Source organism: Siniperca chuatsi, linkage group LG7 (assembly GCF_020085105.1).
Source record: "Siniperca chuatsi isolate FFG_IHB_CAS linkage group LG7, ASM2008510v1, whole genome shotgun sequence".
NCBI classification, from domain to species: domain Eukaryota; kingdom Metazoa; phylum Chordata; class Actinopteri; order Centrarchiformes; family Sinipercidae; genus Siniperca; species Siniperca chuatsi.
Genome location: NC_058048.1, coordinates 18,337,735 through 18,354,102, shown reverse-complemented (window position 1 = coordinate 18,354,102; position 16,368 = coordinate 18,337,735). Strand labels below are relative to the sequence as shown.

The 16,368-nt window shown below is 41.2% G+C and overlaps 2 protein-coding genes across 3 annotated transcripts in view; one reads left to right on the top strand and one right to left on the bottom strand.

Moving 5' to 3' along the window:
- Positions 1–6,087, top strand: part of npas1 (neuronal PAS domain protein 1) — a 39,943-nt gene extending 33,856 nt beyond the window's left edge. For both annotated transcript variants that reach the window (XM_044203042.1, XM_044203043.1), the window contains 3 exons: positions 106–253; positions 2,525–2,637; positions 2,732–6,087. In XM_044203042.1, coding sequence (XP_044058977.1) covers positions 106–253; positions 2,525–2,637; positions 2,732–3,816 — 1,346 coding nt within the window. In that variant the 3' untranslated portion in view covers positions 3,817–6,087. The remainder of the gene's footprint in view (positions 1–105; positions 254–2,524; positions 2,638–2,731) is intronic.
- A 3,877-nt stretch (positions 6,088–9,964) lies between these two features.
- tmem160 (transmembrane protein 160) lies at positions 9,965–15,959 on the bottom strand. The gene is made up of 4 exons (XM_044202624.1): positions 15,618–15,959; positions 15,399–15,423; positions 12,078–12,170; positions 9,965–11,304 (listed from the first exon to the last, which is right to left on the bottom strand). Exons 1-4 carry the CDS (start codon positions 15,834–15,836, stop codon positions 10,973–10,975), a joined length of 669 nt encoding a protein of 222 aa, XP_044058559.1. The 5' UTR covers positions 15,837–15,959; the 3' UTR covers positions 9,965–10,972.
- Positions 15,960–16,368: the final 409 nt, after the last annotated feature.

The following is a 16,368-nucleotide window of genomic DNA, read 5'->3' as shown; positions in this document are numbered from 1 at the left end:
GAACTGCCAAACCAATAACGGGCTTCTTTTCTGATCTTCTCTCCTCTCCTCTCCTGTATCCTGTTTTACATCCTTTCTTTATGCCTTCCACCCGTCTCCTCCCAGTGCTGAGGAAAGGCCAGGTGGTGACCGGTTACTACCGTTGGCTCCAGAGGAGAGGAGGCTACCTGTGGATTCAGTCCACCGCCACTGTCTCCATCAACCACAAAGCCCCCCACGAACGCAACGTCATCTGGGTCAACTATGTCCTCAGGTCAGTACAACCACGGCAAAGCCATGCTCTTTACTCCAGGACTGCTGATATGAACCAAGTTTATATATATGCAGGCACCATACTGTGTACAGAGATCCTTTGAAGTGATAGATGATGAAATGCAGAAGGATTATTGGAAGAGTTTCACTCCCTCCAACATATGAGAAAACTGATGAGGATACTTCAAAATAGTGACATCAAAGCAAAGCACATTACCAGTGCATTTTAAAGCTAATAGTTATTTTACATTTTTCTATAAATAGTGACAATAACTAAACCTTTATTTAAAACCACAAAAATGTTAGTTATCTTAAGTCATCTAATGTTTTATAGATTAACACACAGCCTCCGAGACCGACTGAGGCCAGTTGGACGACAGGGAACACAGTACTGAGGTGGTTTTCTTGCTAGGTTTGGCTCCTGGAATCCTGGGGCTGAGTCAGCTAATAGGACGGCTAGCTACACGGCTAACCGAGCTAACTAGCTAACGTCAGCTATAGTTAGGAGCAGTTAGTGGTTAGCCTACTTTAGCAACAACTAAAGCTATCTGTTCATCAGGAAACTCCATAAATCACCTTGGTACTGTACTCTGTTGTCAGACGGGCCTTATAACATTTAATTACATCTTTATGACAAGCCCAAATGGTACCACTGTAGTTGAGGTCAAGGGAATTATTCATGACACAAATATAATGGTCTCATGACAGCCAACGTCAAAACCAACCACATATATCAGTTTAATGTAATGTTAACACATAAAGCTAAATAGTTTCTTTAAGTTTGATAATTGGGCCTCCTATGGCATGCTTATGTTGTCTTGGTTAATGTCAAATTGTCATAACAAAGACATCTCAAACAATGTCAACTTTGCATTAAAAATGACATAAATGACCGAATGACACGCAATGATAATAGTCATAAACATTCATAAAGACTTCTTCATTCATAAAGACTTCTTCATGTTCATGACAGGTGACATGTCATGGTTATGACAGTGTCATGTCAGTCTTTTGCACAATAAAGTGTTACCAATTTGAGATTCATTTTAGATTGTTTTGCCCTAAAAACAGGTATAGTTAGTGAATCTCCTTTTTTTAAATTGCTGACTGTTTTTCCAGTTAAAATGACTGATATTATAGTAACCAATACAAAGCAGATTCTTATCATTTTGGTGAGGTAATTCAATTGTCGAACATAACCCAGAGCTTTCCAAGCTCTCACAGTGCATAATGTTATGATGGGCAGTCCAATTGTCTGACTTTTTAATGAATCACTTTCTTTTTGTTTTGGTCAAATTTATTTATTTTTTTAGTTTAAAATGATTTATCAAACTTGAGTAAAAGTCATTATTCTTGCAGAGTCTTCAGTAGTTTTTTCGGCTGTCTGTAAACAGCAATACAGCATTACTTACTCACTATTTAATGTCATTACTCTGAATTTGCTGACATGATCTTATATGAAGGCTTTGAAACTGATAAATTCAAGACTCTGCACCTTGGTTTCTGTTTAAGTTTACCCTTAAATGTAGTATCACTTTTGTTTAAGGCTTTATTTATTGACTACACAGACTGTAGTAACCTCGCCAAAATATGCTTTTTCCATATTTCCCTCTTCTATACACACACGCATATTCACCCAGACACTGATGTAAATATACTCAGAAGATACATGCACACATTGTACATACACACATGCAGTACATAACAAAAATGCACGTGCACAACGACAGAGCAGTTAGTCAAAAACAAGAGGAGTAGGCTGAATTTCAATGCTAATTGGACTGAAGCTATATAATTACAACAAATGGATGTCAGAATTTTGGGGCTGAATGGTGTTTTAGTTAATTAGTGCTGTAATTACAAGAGCTCATTAACTTCTCCAACAGCCTCCTCCTTGTCTGAGCTTAACTGTGTATAGGTGGGCTGCTGAGAAGGGCACAGTGTGTGTGTTTCTGTGTGTGTGTGTGTCCTGAAGGGCGGGGTCTGCCTGTCTGTCTGTTTGCATGTCAGTGTTTGTGTATGTGTGATAAGGGCTGTTGTTTGGAGAATTGGGTATGTGTTAGGTAGAGGTTAGAAGGGTGTGAGGCAGTTTGGCTATTGGAGGTTGTTATTAGGCTGATTATATGTTGTTTCCATCTCTAAGTATTCACTCAAACCAGCATGGCACTACTGTTTTTTTTAAAAGCTGTAAGTGGTTTTAAGTGGTAAATGATCATTTGTGTATACGTCCACCTTTCTCTTTTTCCATTTTTACATCCATCCATCAATCCAGTCGAACAGAGTTGCCCGACACTCCGCTGGATCTGCTGCAGCTACCAGAGAACGTAAGAGCAGAGCGACTTCGAGTTAGCTCGACCCCCACCGACGGCTCCCCACAGGCCCGAGGTAGGATGCTACACACACATTACTGCCTTCCCATGATGCACAGAAACACCTGCCTGTACCTCTTCTTATCATAAAAATCTCCCTTTCTCCTCAGGCTCGCAGCCAGTGAAGAGCTCAGTGGGGAAGAGTGACCCCGAAACTAAAGGCAGAGACAAATTCACCGCCACTGCCATCCAATCGGAGGACAGGAGGAAGCGCCTGCCGAGGTCCGACCCCGAAGGCGCTCCTCCCGAAACCCGGCGCAGACTGGAAGGGCTCCGTCACGCAGAGGAGAGTGTATCAGCGTCCTCTGACCTGGCGAGTGAAAGCGAGGGGGAGGAGGAGGAAGAGACGGAGTGGGACCAGGGGGGAGACAGTGACAGATTGAAACAGGAAGACGGCGGGGGAGGAGGTAAACAGAGTAGGGGGGGGGACACCCCCACTAGAGGGGAGAGGGGGGGCAGGGTGCACAACGGCCGGGCTGTGATCCAGCAGCTGAAGAGCGTAGTGACCCCGTCTCCCCTGCCTGGCAGCCCCAGTATCAAGACTGAACACGAAGCCCTGACCACCGGGGGGCGCTGGGGGTCACACACACAAACCTCCACCTCACACACACACACCACCCAGCCCCAACCCTCACATGCGCACACACCCTCCAGCAGCCTCAACGGCGACAGCCCCACCACCCCGATCCCCGACTCTTCTTCCAGCAGTGAGGCCCCCCCAAAAGGGCTTTTCACTCCCCCATCCCCGGCTTTGTCTCCCGCCATGTCCGTGTCCTCCCCGCTGCCCCGTGATGAGAGGGCTGTGTCGGTCAGTCGGAGCAGTGGTGGTGCAGGTGGTGGTCCTGACTTTGAGCTGCTCCAGAGACTGGCTGCAGGCGGCGCAGCGGGGCGGGTCCTCTTCCACCCCCTTGCCCTCGGCCCGCAGGGCCCTCAGAGCCTCTACGCTCCCAGCACTATCCGCTACGCTCCACCTGAGCTGCCCCCCTCCCACCACCACAGCGTGGGACACAGCGATGGCCTGCAGCTACGCTCGGACCACCACAAGGGACCCGCGCCAGCCTTCTTCCCCCACCTACAGCGGTTGGCCGGCTTGCCACCCTTCAGTGGTTTCTCCCCATCTGATAGCCCTTTCTCCTCCGGCCTGCCCTTCTGTATGAATGGACTAAGGGGGGCTGCAGGCTCTGAGGAGGACTGAGACTCAGAGGGGAGGAGGTGAGAGGAGAAGATAAAAATGAAGGACGAAGCGGAGTGACAGATCAAAAAGAGAGACATTGAAAAGGGCAGGAGAGACAGAAGTGGCAGGGCATTAAGCCTCTAAGGACGTTACTAATTGGACAATGAGTTGAATAACTGCAATCTAAAATATGTGACAAGTCGCTGCCATGGGGAATTATTGTGTCTGCCTGTTGTGGACAAGTGACAGTGACTCTCAGAGAAAATGAGACATGGAAACTTTTGACTGGTTGTCCCTCAAGACTTTGTGTCTCTACAACAATAATGAACTCTGCTCTGTGTCTTTCTCTAGATGACTGTGTTGATTTCTGTGTCTCTTCCACTCAGAGAAGCCATATTGTATATAGAGACAAAACCATAAAGACCCTCAGCTCACATCCTCCTCACTGTCACTCCAATTAACCCAATTAACCCTAAAGCCAGTAGAAAAAGATGGACACTTGTCTGTAGGAATGAAAGTGACTTTGGAATTTACATTTTTATTATTGCAGTATTATACAAATCATCTCTTACACTGAGATCCAGGTGAGAATTTGATTACAGGGGTTCCCTTAAAATAGATGGAGACAACCCTCTGGTGTTTTTGTATTGAGATTCAAAATAATAATAATAAAAATAATCCAAGTATTCATCAGTCAGCCATACTTAAAGCACACTGTTGGGACAAAAATATGAATAATGTAGTCCCAGACATTCCATTATGTATAAGGGAAGAAAATGCAATGCAGACAGGATGCTATTTCTGTTGTTTGATTATAGGAAGGTCATTTGTTTAACTGAGAATTAATTATAGTATATTCTGTATGATGCTGCAGTTGTGTTTGTGTATGAAAGCCATATTCTTGTTTGTTTATTTTTTAAAATCTTTATCTTTTTTTGTTTTATTTTTCTGATTTTTTTTTCACCAGATAAAACAAATGAAAGGATGGTGTGAAAATGTGTCTACAGATGACAGATGTACGATATCATCCAAATACCTTTATTATTATTATTCTCTAAAAAAGATATTTCTGAAAATGTTTTTAGGAGGGGAAATGGTGCTGGACAGAAGTGTTTATTATCATTTAAACCGGTGTTTTTCTGAGCACTTCTGAAATTTGTTCTGGTGTGAACTCAAAGCACCTCATCACTTAACACTCACTGCTTGAACCTGTTAAAACAGAAAACAATGCAAGAGAGGTCACTAATATCATAGCCTGACCACAGTGTAGTAGAGGGGATAAATGGTCATTTAAAAAGGCAGATAAAGAAACAGACCACATGTGGTCATTAAAAGGTGACCATTAGAGGTCAATAAAAATAACCAGAATTATTCTGATATTGGTTTCAGTTCAATTTAGTCAACTGGAAATTAAGTTTTAAATTCAAAAGTAGAAATATAAAACACTTTACATTTCTGTTTCACACTGATTGGTTGGAATCCTTCTCAGGACTGAAATGCAATACTGAAAACAAATACAGTAATTAGTGCACAGAATATTTAATCTCACATTTCAGCTGGAGTCACAAACAATTTGGTGGTTGTCTAAAAGATACTCAAACAATTGAGAATCTTCATTCCAAAATGTAATATTTAATATTTACAATGTGACACTTTTTGACAAAATGTTGGTATCAGTACAGCCAAACGCATTATTATTTTTTTTAATAATAATAATCAATGATATAAACACTCAGAAATGAACTCTAGCACTTAAAGTCCTTCAAATTGATCTGTCATACAAATTTATATAATCTGTTGAAAACAAAGTCTTCAAAATGATGCCATAATGCCAGACACTGTATGTATGTTGTTTTTGTTTTGCTTCCAGATTGAGATTATGGTCGACTGTTTGATCTGAAGGATCAGTTTCTGTGGAAATCTCTGATGTTTGACAGGAAAAAAAAGAGAAAAAAAGTCTAATTGTTCAGATCCAATGTGCACTACACACCCATACTGTAGCTGTCATATACAAATATGTGTGAGCGCACATTCTCGGGTGTTTAATGGTATAATGTGTGCGTATGATTGTGTGCGTGTGCGCTCGCTTGTACAAGTGTGTATGTATTTTTTATTGTTTTTTTTGGTTGAATTAAATAGCTAACCCCGTGCCCATCACTGTGAAGCTAATGTTATCCTCCCATCTTTGTGAATACTCCACCCACTCATCAAATAAAATGAACAAATGTAAAAAGAAACAGTGATACAGATGACGATAACAATAAAATATTCCAGTAGAGGAGCACAACTCAAGGCTTTGTTGTTTCTTTCTTGCTTCTGTGCAGCACATACATTCAACAATTAAGATATAGAAAATGGCTGATTCAATTTATGTTTTACATAGTTAATTAAGGTTTCATATGTGATTCAAATAGATCATTTGGGACACATGTTTTAAGGCAAACAAGTTTGTTCTACACTACATTTGCATATTTTAGATTTGTTAGTCTTAATATCAGTTACTAACATGCATCTTCGCAAAACATCAATATTTCAGGCATATAACAGACATGTACAGCCTTTTACCATATGTGTGAGGCTTACATAAATTGAAACAATACACAGCCAAGAATAACAAACACAAGGGACAAATCAGAGGTAGAATAAATATAAAAGATGTGTCTGTGTCATTGCAAGTAGTTATGTGTCAACAAAGCAGGTGGGCGAGCTTGCATAACCCTAGAGTAGACAAAACACAATAAAACACAATAATATTGATCCTTAATAAAAAAGTTGTGGGGCAGGTGAAAGCGACCCTGGCATGAAGCAGGACATCGCTCAAGTCTGTTGGATTCACCATAAATTTGTCTGAAATGAACACAATAGCACAGACAGCACATGGAGAGTGTCTCACTTATGAGAGACTATATGCGGGCACGCATCACTGTGTGTGTGTGTGTGTGTGTGTGTGTGTGTGTGTGTGTGTGTGTGAGTACATTGGTGCTTTGCTTGCGTGTCTGTGTGTGTGCATCTCCATGAATTTGCGAGTGTGTGTGTGTGTGTTGTCTGAAGCAGCCCCAGGGAGGGGCTCTGACATTGAAGACGGGTTAAATCCTGTTTTACATTCAAGTGGCAGGCCCTAGTTCATTAGAGTGAGGATCATTCCTCCTCAAGACCAAAGGAAGCGCATACTAAACAAGAGCAGTTGTTGGGGAGAAAATGCCATTGTACGTGCGAAACCTTATGTACTGTATAAGTGGGTATGTATGTGCGCTGATGTGCTGTGAACAGAGCTGCACAATAACTGCTGGTTTCTTCTTTACATCTTCTTTTCTGTGGAGTACAGTCTTTATGTAGCAAAGTAAAGGTGCGGCTTGTACAGTAGAAATCATTGTGCTCTATTTGTGTCAATGTGCGCGCGTGTGTGTGTGTTTGTGTGTGCACAAGTCATGGCAGCTCTCCTGACTGTCTTCTGCTCAGCCTGTCATTGAGTCACCTATATGCCCTCTCTGTCACTGACTTTGATGGCTTATCTTACCCCCTGAATTGGAGTCGTGCTCCTGGGGGAAATATCTTAGCACATGTAAATGCATTTTAAAGAGTAAAAATATGGAGAGGAATAATAGAGTGAGGGACGGAGAGAGACACACAGACAGCTTCCACCTGACATGGGCTTACTATACCTCCACAACTCACTCTTGCTTCCATCCCTCCTCTGCTACCGCTACTATTTTCATCTTTATCATTGTTTCCCAAAAATCTTCTCTTTCTCCTCTCAGCCAGGAGAAGGCCAATCCATACTTAATGCAGTTCTCAAGGCAGATCCTTTGATCCATACGCATGGCATTTAACACCTGAGAGCAGATGAGCAATCTGCTCTCAAAATAAGCAGAGGTTATGGCTTCTACTTTCAGGGCTGAGAGTGTAGATGTGCAGCTCAGGTTTGGAGATGTATGAGGCTAGACCTGGACTTGGAGCTGTGGCTGGTGTGGTGGTTTCTGTAGCTGCTCGGGGTCTGGGGTAGATGGTGTTTGTCAGTGAGGGCGCGTCTCCAGCCTCTGGGCGCCCTGCCCTTTAGACGCGCCAGGCCTCAGGAGCCTCCTGCATGCCAAACAGACCTGTGCAGTCAGATGCAGCCGCGGAGGAGAGACGAGGAGAGGAGAGGAGGGAGGGGAGGAGAAGCGAACGTGAGGAGGAATCCAGAAAGAAAGGACTGGAGGGCGAGAGGGTAGAAGAGGATCTGAGGGAGAGAGTAGAGGAGAGGGGCTCGAGGGGAGGAGGTGGGGTGCTGGTCACACTGCAGCATCCATCTAGACACACCCTGCATGTGAAACACAACTGCACTGAAACACCCTGGGAATCAGCGAAGGAGGAGAGGAAGAGAGGGTGACTCTGAGGTGAGTCTTAACAGCAACACTGTGTGTCGATGGCCGGGAGATATCACAGACCTTCGCCCTAACCCAATCAGTGATAGTTATCACAGACAAAGCCCCCCCCGCACACACACACGCACACACACCACATGCTGCTCAGTTCAGTTCATATATTCATACATGCTCGCAGATGAGCAGCTCATTATAAAAATTATGCATGTACAGCATGTGTGTGTGGACAGTTTGTACATCCTTTGACTCCTACTGTAGGGAGATTTACTACTGACTCTGACAGCACTTACACATTAAAGTGGGCCTTGTTTGCATAATCTAAAAAAACTTCTCATGAGGCATTGGGTTACAGGTAGAGGTCTTTATTTGTGGTGATAATTGGCTGTAATTTAAGATGTGTTTGTAGGTACTTAATCATGGAGTGTGCATTTTCTGTATGAGTGCTTTCAAATCTCCTTTATGTCCCTGTGTCCCCACCAGGGCCCCAGCTACTAGTGAGGACACAGAGGTCATGTCCTCTGTACTTCTGGGTATTTATCAGTTTCATCAAACTGAGTTGACATTCCTTAATTTAAAATGTACATGTGGCGAGTATTTTATAAGCTAATTCCACTATTTTTTACAATAGACTCACTATGTACTGCTTCTGGACGACCTTCTCTTGGTGTCTGCTCAGAAGTCTCAGAGGGGTAGAAGGGTATGTTGGAGTCACCACTTTTTTTTCCCTTAAAATTAACTGAACGATTGAATTGTGGAGAATCTAACCGATCTAACAATGTGTAGCATGTCGACAAAAGTTTAAACATTTGTATTTGTATGCGCAATCTAAGCAGATTAGAACTAGCTCAAGTGGGCAACCTGGGGGCTTTTACACGTCCAAAGGACTTCTATAAAAACCAGACCTGCCGTCTAATTGAGACCTGCGTTTATTCGTGTACCCACACCAGGCCAGTAAAAGGGACTCTGCTTTTAACTGGGGCTCTGCTTTTAATTGAAGTTTTACGGTATGTCTCTGTCATCTCTAAAAGTAAACATTAACAATGAAAACTGTCAGTTTAACCCTGCCTGGACTAGCAAGTACTAGTCTATTTTACCGCCAAACCAATGTGTTTAATTTGTGCGTTGCGGTAGTTAAAGGATATTCCGAGGCACCACACAGCTAAAGAAAGGTTTTAAATGAAAATGTCTGGCCCATCTACATTTCCTGGTTTTAAAATCTGGCCCAACTGAATTTGTAATTGAATAGCCTTGCAGTATGCTATAAACGACAGCTTCATTATATGCTCAGAGATCAAGAAACCAACCAGTACTCCTATGATGGACAAATACTTCATGGCCTCAAGTTTTATGTGTCAGTTAGTTTCTGGTATTTTCATTAAACACACATTTATTTAGGAATATGCACCATGTAAGCATAATATAAACTAAAATAATTAAGATCAGATCATAATTCAGGACCCACCTCAGTTGTGCTTCAGTTGTGCAAATTCCCTGACAAATTTGGATTTGATCTAATTAACTAAAAACAATAATAGTCTATTTAAGTGGCTCCCAACTGTTTGGCCCTATCACCCTTTAAACATCATATATATATATATATATATATATATTACAGAAAAGTTTTACAAATGTGAATCTGATTATTTTGTGGAGCAGGACCACTTCTTTGTCTTTCTTCTCCTGCTAATCATCTCATAACCCTCAGATTTATCTGGTGACCTCGTGGAGGTGTCATAATTTGTGATCCCCAGGTTGGGGACCACTGGTCTATTTAAATGTGAAAGTAAAAAAAGCACAGACTGAAGTTTGGACAGATTTCTTCTCTCTTTATTACTGTATGTACAGTAAGGTGCATTGGAAGTGGTGCACACACAAACAAAAGTAAACAATAGTGAACCCCATTTCCACATACTCAATATCATCAACTTTTCCATACTATTAACTATTCTTTACATCCATTAAGACAGCAATTATAGTGATCACCAGATGGTTTGAAATTCACTCAAAAGGTAAAATGGTTTATGGTTACATTTAGGTACTGTACATGTATATCAACAATACCAAGCAAAATTTATAACCGCAGAAAAAGCTAATCTTTGTTTACAAAAGTCTAGCGTTAATGACAAACAAGAACTAACAAAAGTGCTATTGTCCTTAGAAAACACAATTTAAAAAAAATACTTCACAGGGTAACTTAAACCTCTGTAAAAAATATATTCTAAGCCCTCGTTTATTTGCAATAAAAAAAAAAAGACAGCCCTGAAACATGCACATAGTATGTCAATTCTTTCTAGATCAAATATATCACAAACAGCTTCTATTATTTCAAGACTTTAATGAAAACTTCAAGTAGTCAATCACAGTTAATTGTGTTGACAACTCAACTCAGTTGACAACTGATGACAAACAGCATCCAACAACAGTTGGCTGAGAAAAGCCAATGAATGGCCTAAAAATGATTGCATACAGTGCAGTGAAAAGTAAAATTGATGCTGTTCTCAGTGAGACTCTGCCGTGTGGCTGTGTATGTGAGGATGTAAATATTAATAATAATAAAAAATACAATTTTCAGACAAATTGATAATGTAAGTGAAGCAGCTTTGAATATATCTGATAATAAGAAATCTTACAAAAAAGCAAATTTATTCACCAGAAGTGAACGTAGTCAAATTACCAAAAGGTCTAAAATTCTTTCACCTTAACAATAATCTTTACATCAATCATACAAACACACGCACGCACACATACACACAAGGGGAAACCCTGAATCAAAGCAACACACACACACCCTCTCCACTCTCCATCCAAGATGTCTACTTATTCGGCCCCTTGCTGTCATTGTCCTCACTGTCATGATGTCTGCTGTCATGGGAGCCACTGTAACCCCGGTGTTCACGCCTCTCGCGGCACTCCCGGCACTCTTCCTCATCCTCTCCCTCCTCGTCCTCGTGGATGATTTCCACCTCCAGGCGGCCGATGTAGAGAGATACCGCGCAGAGCCAGAAGAGGGCGACGCTGCCCACCACGGCGCTTTGGAGCAGCAGTGCTGGCACAGACAGCAGCATCATCCTCCGCAAGGCAAAAAGGCTGCCAATGTACGAGGCACCGCCAAACGACACACACACACCTCCCAGGATAAAGAAGGCTGAGGAAAAACAGATTGACATGGTATTATCGTAGAGAGCCAATTATTTTTTTCATAGCTCACTGTAATTAAATCTGGGATGGTAGGGAGGTTGGGTCTACATATTCTCTTAACTATTTTAGTGAAAGTAAAAGATAAACCAGAATATTTCCTAGTCTACAAAATGATTTAAATAGAAGTATATGATCCCTCATCTCCACTGGTGTGCCCATGACTGATCTTCAAGAGATGAAAGAAATAGGGTAACATGCTTGTATTCTGACATAAATAATGTTAACCTCATGACTTAATTTAGCACCATGGCTGGTAAGTTTTGTTTTCATGTTTTTTTTTTTTCAACTTGATATCAACGGCCTCGGCTCCTTATTTACTCATGACGATTTTAGTCAATTGCAGAAATCCTTAAAATGAATAAAAAATGTTTCGTTTTAAAACTGCTGCTGGATAAAAAATAAAAAATGTATTGCAAGGTTCTCTTAGAAAGTGATTGATTTTAGGACAAAAAGAACTGAGGTATATTGATCCATTTAGATGCTATAGTTGAAAATTTTATTCTAGTTATTTCATGGACATTCATTGATTTTCAAAAGCATTCACAGCCTTATTTTATTTTTCTTAAATCCACTAGTTTTAAAAAAATTTGCAACCATTTGTTACTAAACTTGAATCTAATCTCAAAGCTACTGTTAGTTATTGCACTACCATAGAGTTCAGGCTACACGTCTGCTAGATTGCAGCTCTACTGTACATAACACAGAGCGCGGAGCCTTTACCATATCCTGCTTCTCGTCCCACTTCACTCTGGACAAATGCGATGACTCCGATCCCAGTCGCCAACAGACCGTTCCTGAACCACGAGAGGAATCCTGCAAAAACAGTCAAAGCCAGAAATAAACAGCTGACACGGAAATCTGTGCAGAGAGACAGAATCAATCACACTGTTTACATGCATACGATAATATAATTACTGTTCTTACAGCTTTTATGTTCAAGCAATGTTAGACAAGGGAGGAAACTTGTTAAAAAAAAAAAAAGCTAATCAATAAGCATACCTAGATCAGAAGCTGTGTCCCAATTCCATACTACATACTATTTCTAGGCAGGTTTGGAGTAAAATGTATGTTTACACTAGAAAAGTGACAAAATTAGGTATGCTCAAAAATGTCAGCATGAATACTCTAAAATGCTTAATTTTTGAGTAATGCTGTTGATGTACACTATTGTTCCACAATGCACTGCACAGAGGACATGGAGGAGCTCCTCACAGCTGCAAAACATTGAAACAAATGGCAGATGTTAATAGATATAGAAAGATGTGATAGATTTATATTTGTGTCGATACATTTTTTTGTGGGTGTGCAAGGCAAGATTTTTCTGCAAATGTTATTCCTCCCCCAAGATCCTCGAGCTGGGGAAAAAAATTATGACATTTTCAGAAAAATCTTGTTTTCTCTTTGTAAAGTTCCATGGTTGCAGTTTGATGTCCATGGGCGAGCATATTGCATCGTTTCCTGATATTACAAAAAAGTGGAGTACATTGATTTTTAATAAACTAAATACAAAAACAGAATCAGGTTTATTGCCAAGTAGGAATTTGCTTTGGTATACTGGTTCATAACAATAAACATAATAAGTAGAAAATGTAAAGAAAGCTATCTTCTTTTCCTTTCGGCTGTTCCCTTTCAGGGGTCGCCACAGCGAATCATGTGCCTCCATCTAACCCTGTCCTCTGCATCCTCTTCACTCACACCAATTAACTTCATGTCCTCTCTCACTACATCCATAAATCTCCTCTTTGGTCTTCCTCTAGACCTCCTGCCTGGCAGCTCCAACCTCAGCATCCTTCTACCAATATATTCACAGTCTCTCCTCTGAACATGTCCAAACCACCTCAATCTGGCCTCTCTGACTTTATCTCCAAAACATCTAACATGAGCTATCCCTCTGATGTACTCATTCCTGATCCTGTCCATCCTCGTCACTCCCAAAGAGAACCTCAACATCTTAAGCTCTGCTACCTCCAGCTCTGCCTCTTGTCTTTTCTTCAGTGCCACTGTCTCTAAGCTGTACAACATCGCTGGTCTCACCACCGTCTTGAACACCTTTCCTTTCATTCTTGCTGATACTCTTTTATCGCACAACACACCTGACACTTTTCTCCACCCGTTCCAACCTGCTTGCACTCGCCTCTTCACCTCTTTTCCACAGTCTCCATTGCTCTGAACCGTTGACCCTAAGTACTTAAAGTCCTGCACCTTCTTCACCTCTACTCCCTGTAATCTCACTGTTCCACCTGGGTCCCTCTCATTGACACACATGTATTCTGTCTTACTGCGGCTAAGCTTCATTCCTCTGTTTTCCAGAGCAGACCTCCATCTCTCTAGATTTCTCTAGACCACCTGCTCCCTGCTCTCACTACAAATCACAATGTCAAAATGTAAAGAAAGCTATACTATGACATTTAGAATTAGTACCAACTGTATACATTTAGTATGTAGTAGTACAATTGGGACACAGCTAAGATGTGTACACATCCAAATAATGCAGTATTTATAACAATACCTCCAGGCAAACATGCAGTCATTAAAGCACAGATTAGGATATAGATATATTTTATTGTTTGATTGCTAAGGCCGTAGCTGGGTGGAATTATACAGGGACTTAAATGATGTCACCAATCTCTATGTACTAATACAAATAAGGTTGATAAGATAAATGGAGTAAGTTGTCCCACCTTTCAAGTTCAACACAACTTGCAGGAAAGTTTCGAACCAAACACAGTCTGCACAAACCCACACAGTCCTGAGAGTCTAATCAAGCAAAGTGAAAGCACCTGTGTTACTTATAACTAATTCAGTGTACTGACTGCACAGCTCTTTCTCTCTCTTCCCTGTGCTGCCTGCTTATCCCTACACCAACTCCACAGTCCTCTCCCTTCTGCCTCCTCAGAGCTAAAGTAAATCGAGTTCTAACACTTCACAACAGTGTCTGAAACCCTGTCAAGTCGTGAAATAGCGCCATCTTTCTCTCCACTAAATTAAATATTCTCATTTCTCACTACCACCCTACAGTAAATTCCTTCTCACTCTGTTCTTTGCTGTTTGTTTCTTTTCTTTACATATTCATTCTGTGGTCACTGAAATGTTAAGATGGGCACTAAAGTGTTGGCCCCCTGAACTTTGTACTCTTTGCAGGGGCTGGGCAATAAATCTATATTATTGTTAATTGACTTTAAGTGCAATTGTAATTTGATGATATGATCAAATTGTAGTATTGTTTTCCAAATCAATAATTCCAAGCAAACTAACTGCAATTAAAAACTGGTATTTACTGGTAAATTAGGTATTTATGTTTTAGATGAGTGAAATGTTTGATGTAATGCATAACAGTGGAACGCAGTTCATTGAAAATAACAATTGTAATATTGATTTCAACCATATTACACAGCTCTAACCCTTCCCTTTCGTTTCTTATAAACTATGAGCTGATTTATTATTTTTGTTTTATTGAACTTTTACTGTCTTGTTGTGTTATTGTTGTTAAAAACTAAATGTCTAACTCAATACAGAATCACTGAGGTAGACAACTGAGGCATATTACTGTTAAGTGTGAACAGTTAGTAGCAGCTTTGGAGGCTACATGTTTCAACTAGTAAAATGTGGGATGGACAGTATTTTGAACTGCCATTGTAGCCACAGGATGTTTGACACACCACCATTTCTGTTTCATTAATATTTTGCTAAATAATGCTTTGGGCCGTTTTGAACTCATCCCTGCTGCTGCAATGCTTTGTTTAGACTGAAACCTTCAAGAAATGCTCAATCTCTGCTGGGCTGCACCCAAATAATGATGTGGAAGCAGGGATAGCCACCAGCTGTGAAAGTGATGGTACAGCAGGTGTTTTACCTAACTGGGATGTGTCCACAAAGGCTACATACTTTAAAGTTTCAGCACATAAGGGGCTGCTTTGTTACTCTTTGAAGTGTGCCACACCTACAAGGCAACTGCCGGAAAAACAGTAATTTTCATGAATGAGGTTGAGGTTTTAATAAAATACAAACGTTAGATATCCAGTATGAATTTCGTCAGGTTACCTGTCTCGTGGGATTTTCTCAACATCTGCAAAAAGTAGAGAAGAAAGCTATTAGGAACATCAACCTCTAATTTAATCACTATCTTAAGTTTTCTTATAAAAACGTATCTATTGTGGATTTACAATGACAGTGATACAAATTCTGTAGTTATTTATCTCAAGAGGAAAGGAGAAACGAAAGCATAAGCAGCTGTGACATTCCCCCCCGGACTGAACCTACCAAAGCGTCCGCCTTGTCGAGGTCTGTGAGCTGGTACTGCTGCTCCGGCCCCCGGCTTTTCCCCCACGGTCCAGTCTCTACGAACCGCAGCCGCGACGAGCCGTGCAGCCTCCTCAGCGGAGCTCCGGCGCTGGGAGGCCGAACCAGCTTCACTGTCCGGGCGAAGTGAGACACGGCCGGCGGCAACTGCCTTCTCATGAACAAACTCAGGAAAGCCATCACATTACGAGTCCCAGCTAGCTAAAAAAATACGAGCTAAAAGCACAACACGACCTCTGCATGCCCCGTGAACTCTCACCTGGTCAAAGACAACCCGGAAGAGTCTCCCATGAGCACGATGCCGTGAAAAGGTAAGCAGAGTTAATACAGCGCCATCATGCGACTGACGAGAAATAAACACAACGGGATTATAGAACAGTCTAATTGAGATTATTTTAAACCACCGCTGATTTTTCTTTTCATTTTTTGTTTTGTACGTTTGCTAATTTCGACATTTCCCCTCTAAATCGGGTAAAAGTACATGCAATTGCATATTTACGCCACATGAGGGCGCCAGAGTACATAAAGACATAAAGAGTCTATGCTACATCGTAGAAAAGGTTTCAGTCGTAGTCATCTGGACACTGTTTTCAGAATCAAGACGTTTCGGCTCCCATCCGGAAGTCATTTTCAATTGTGAGTCCATGCTACAGTTTATGACATGTTCACATTTATTTATTTATTTATGGCAATTTTCAAACCGCACAGGAAA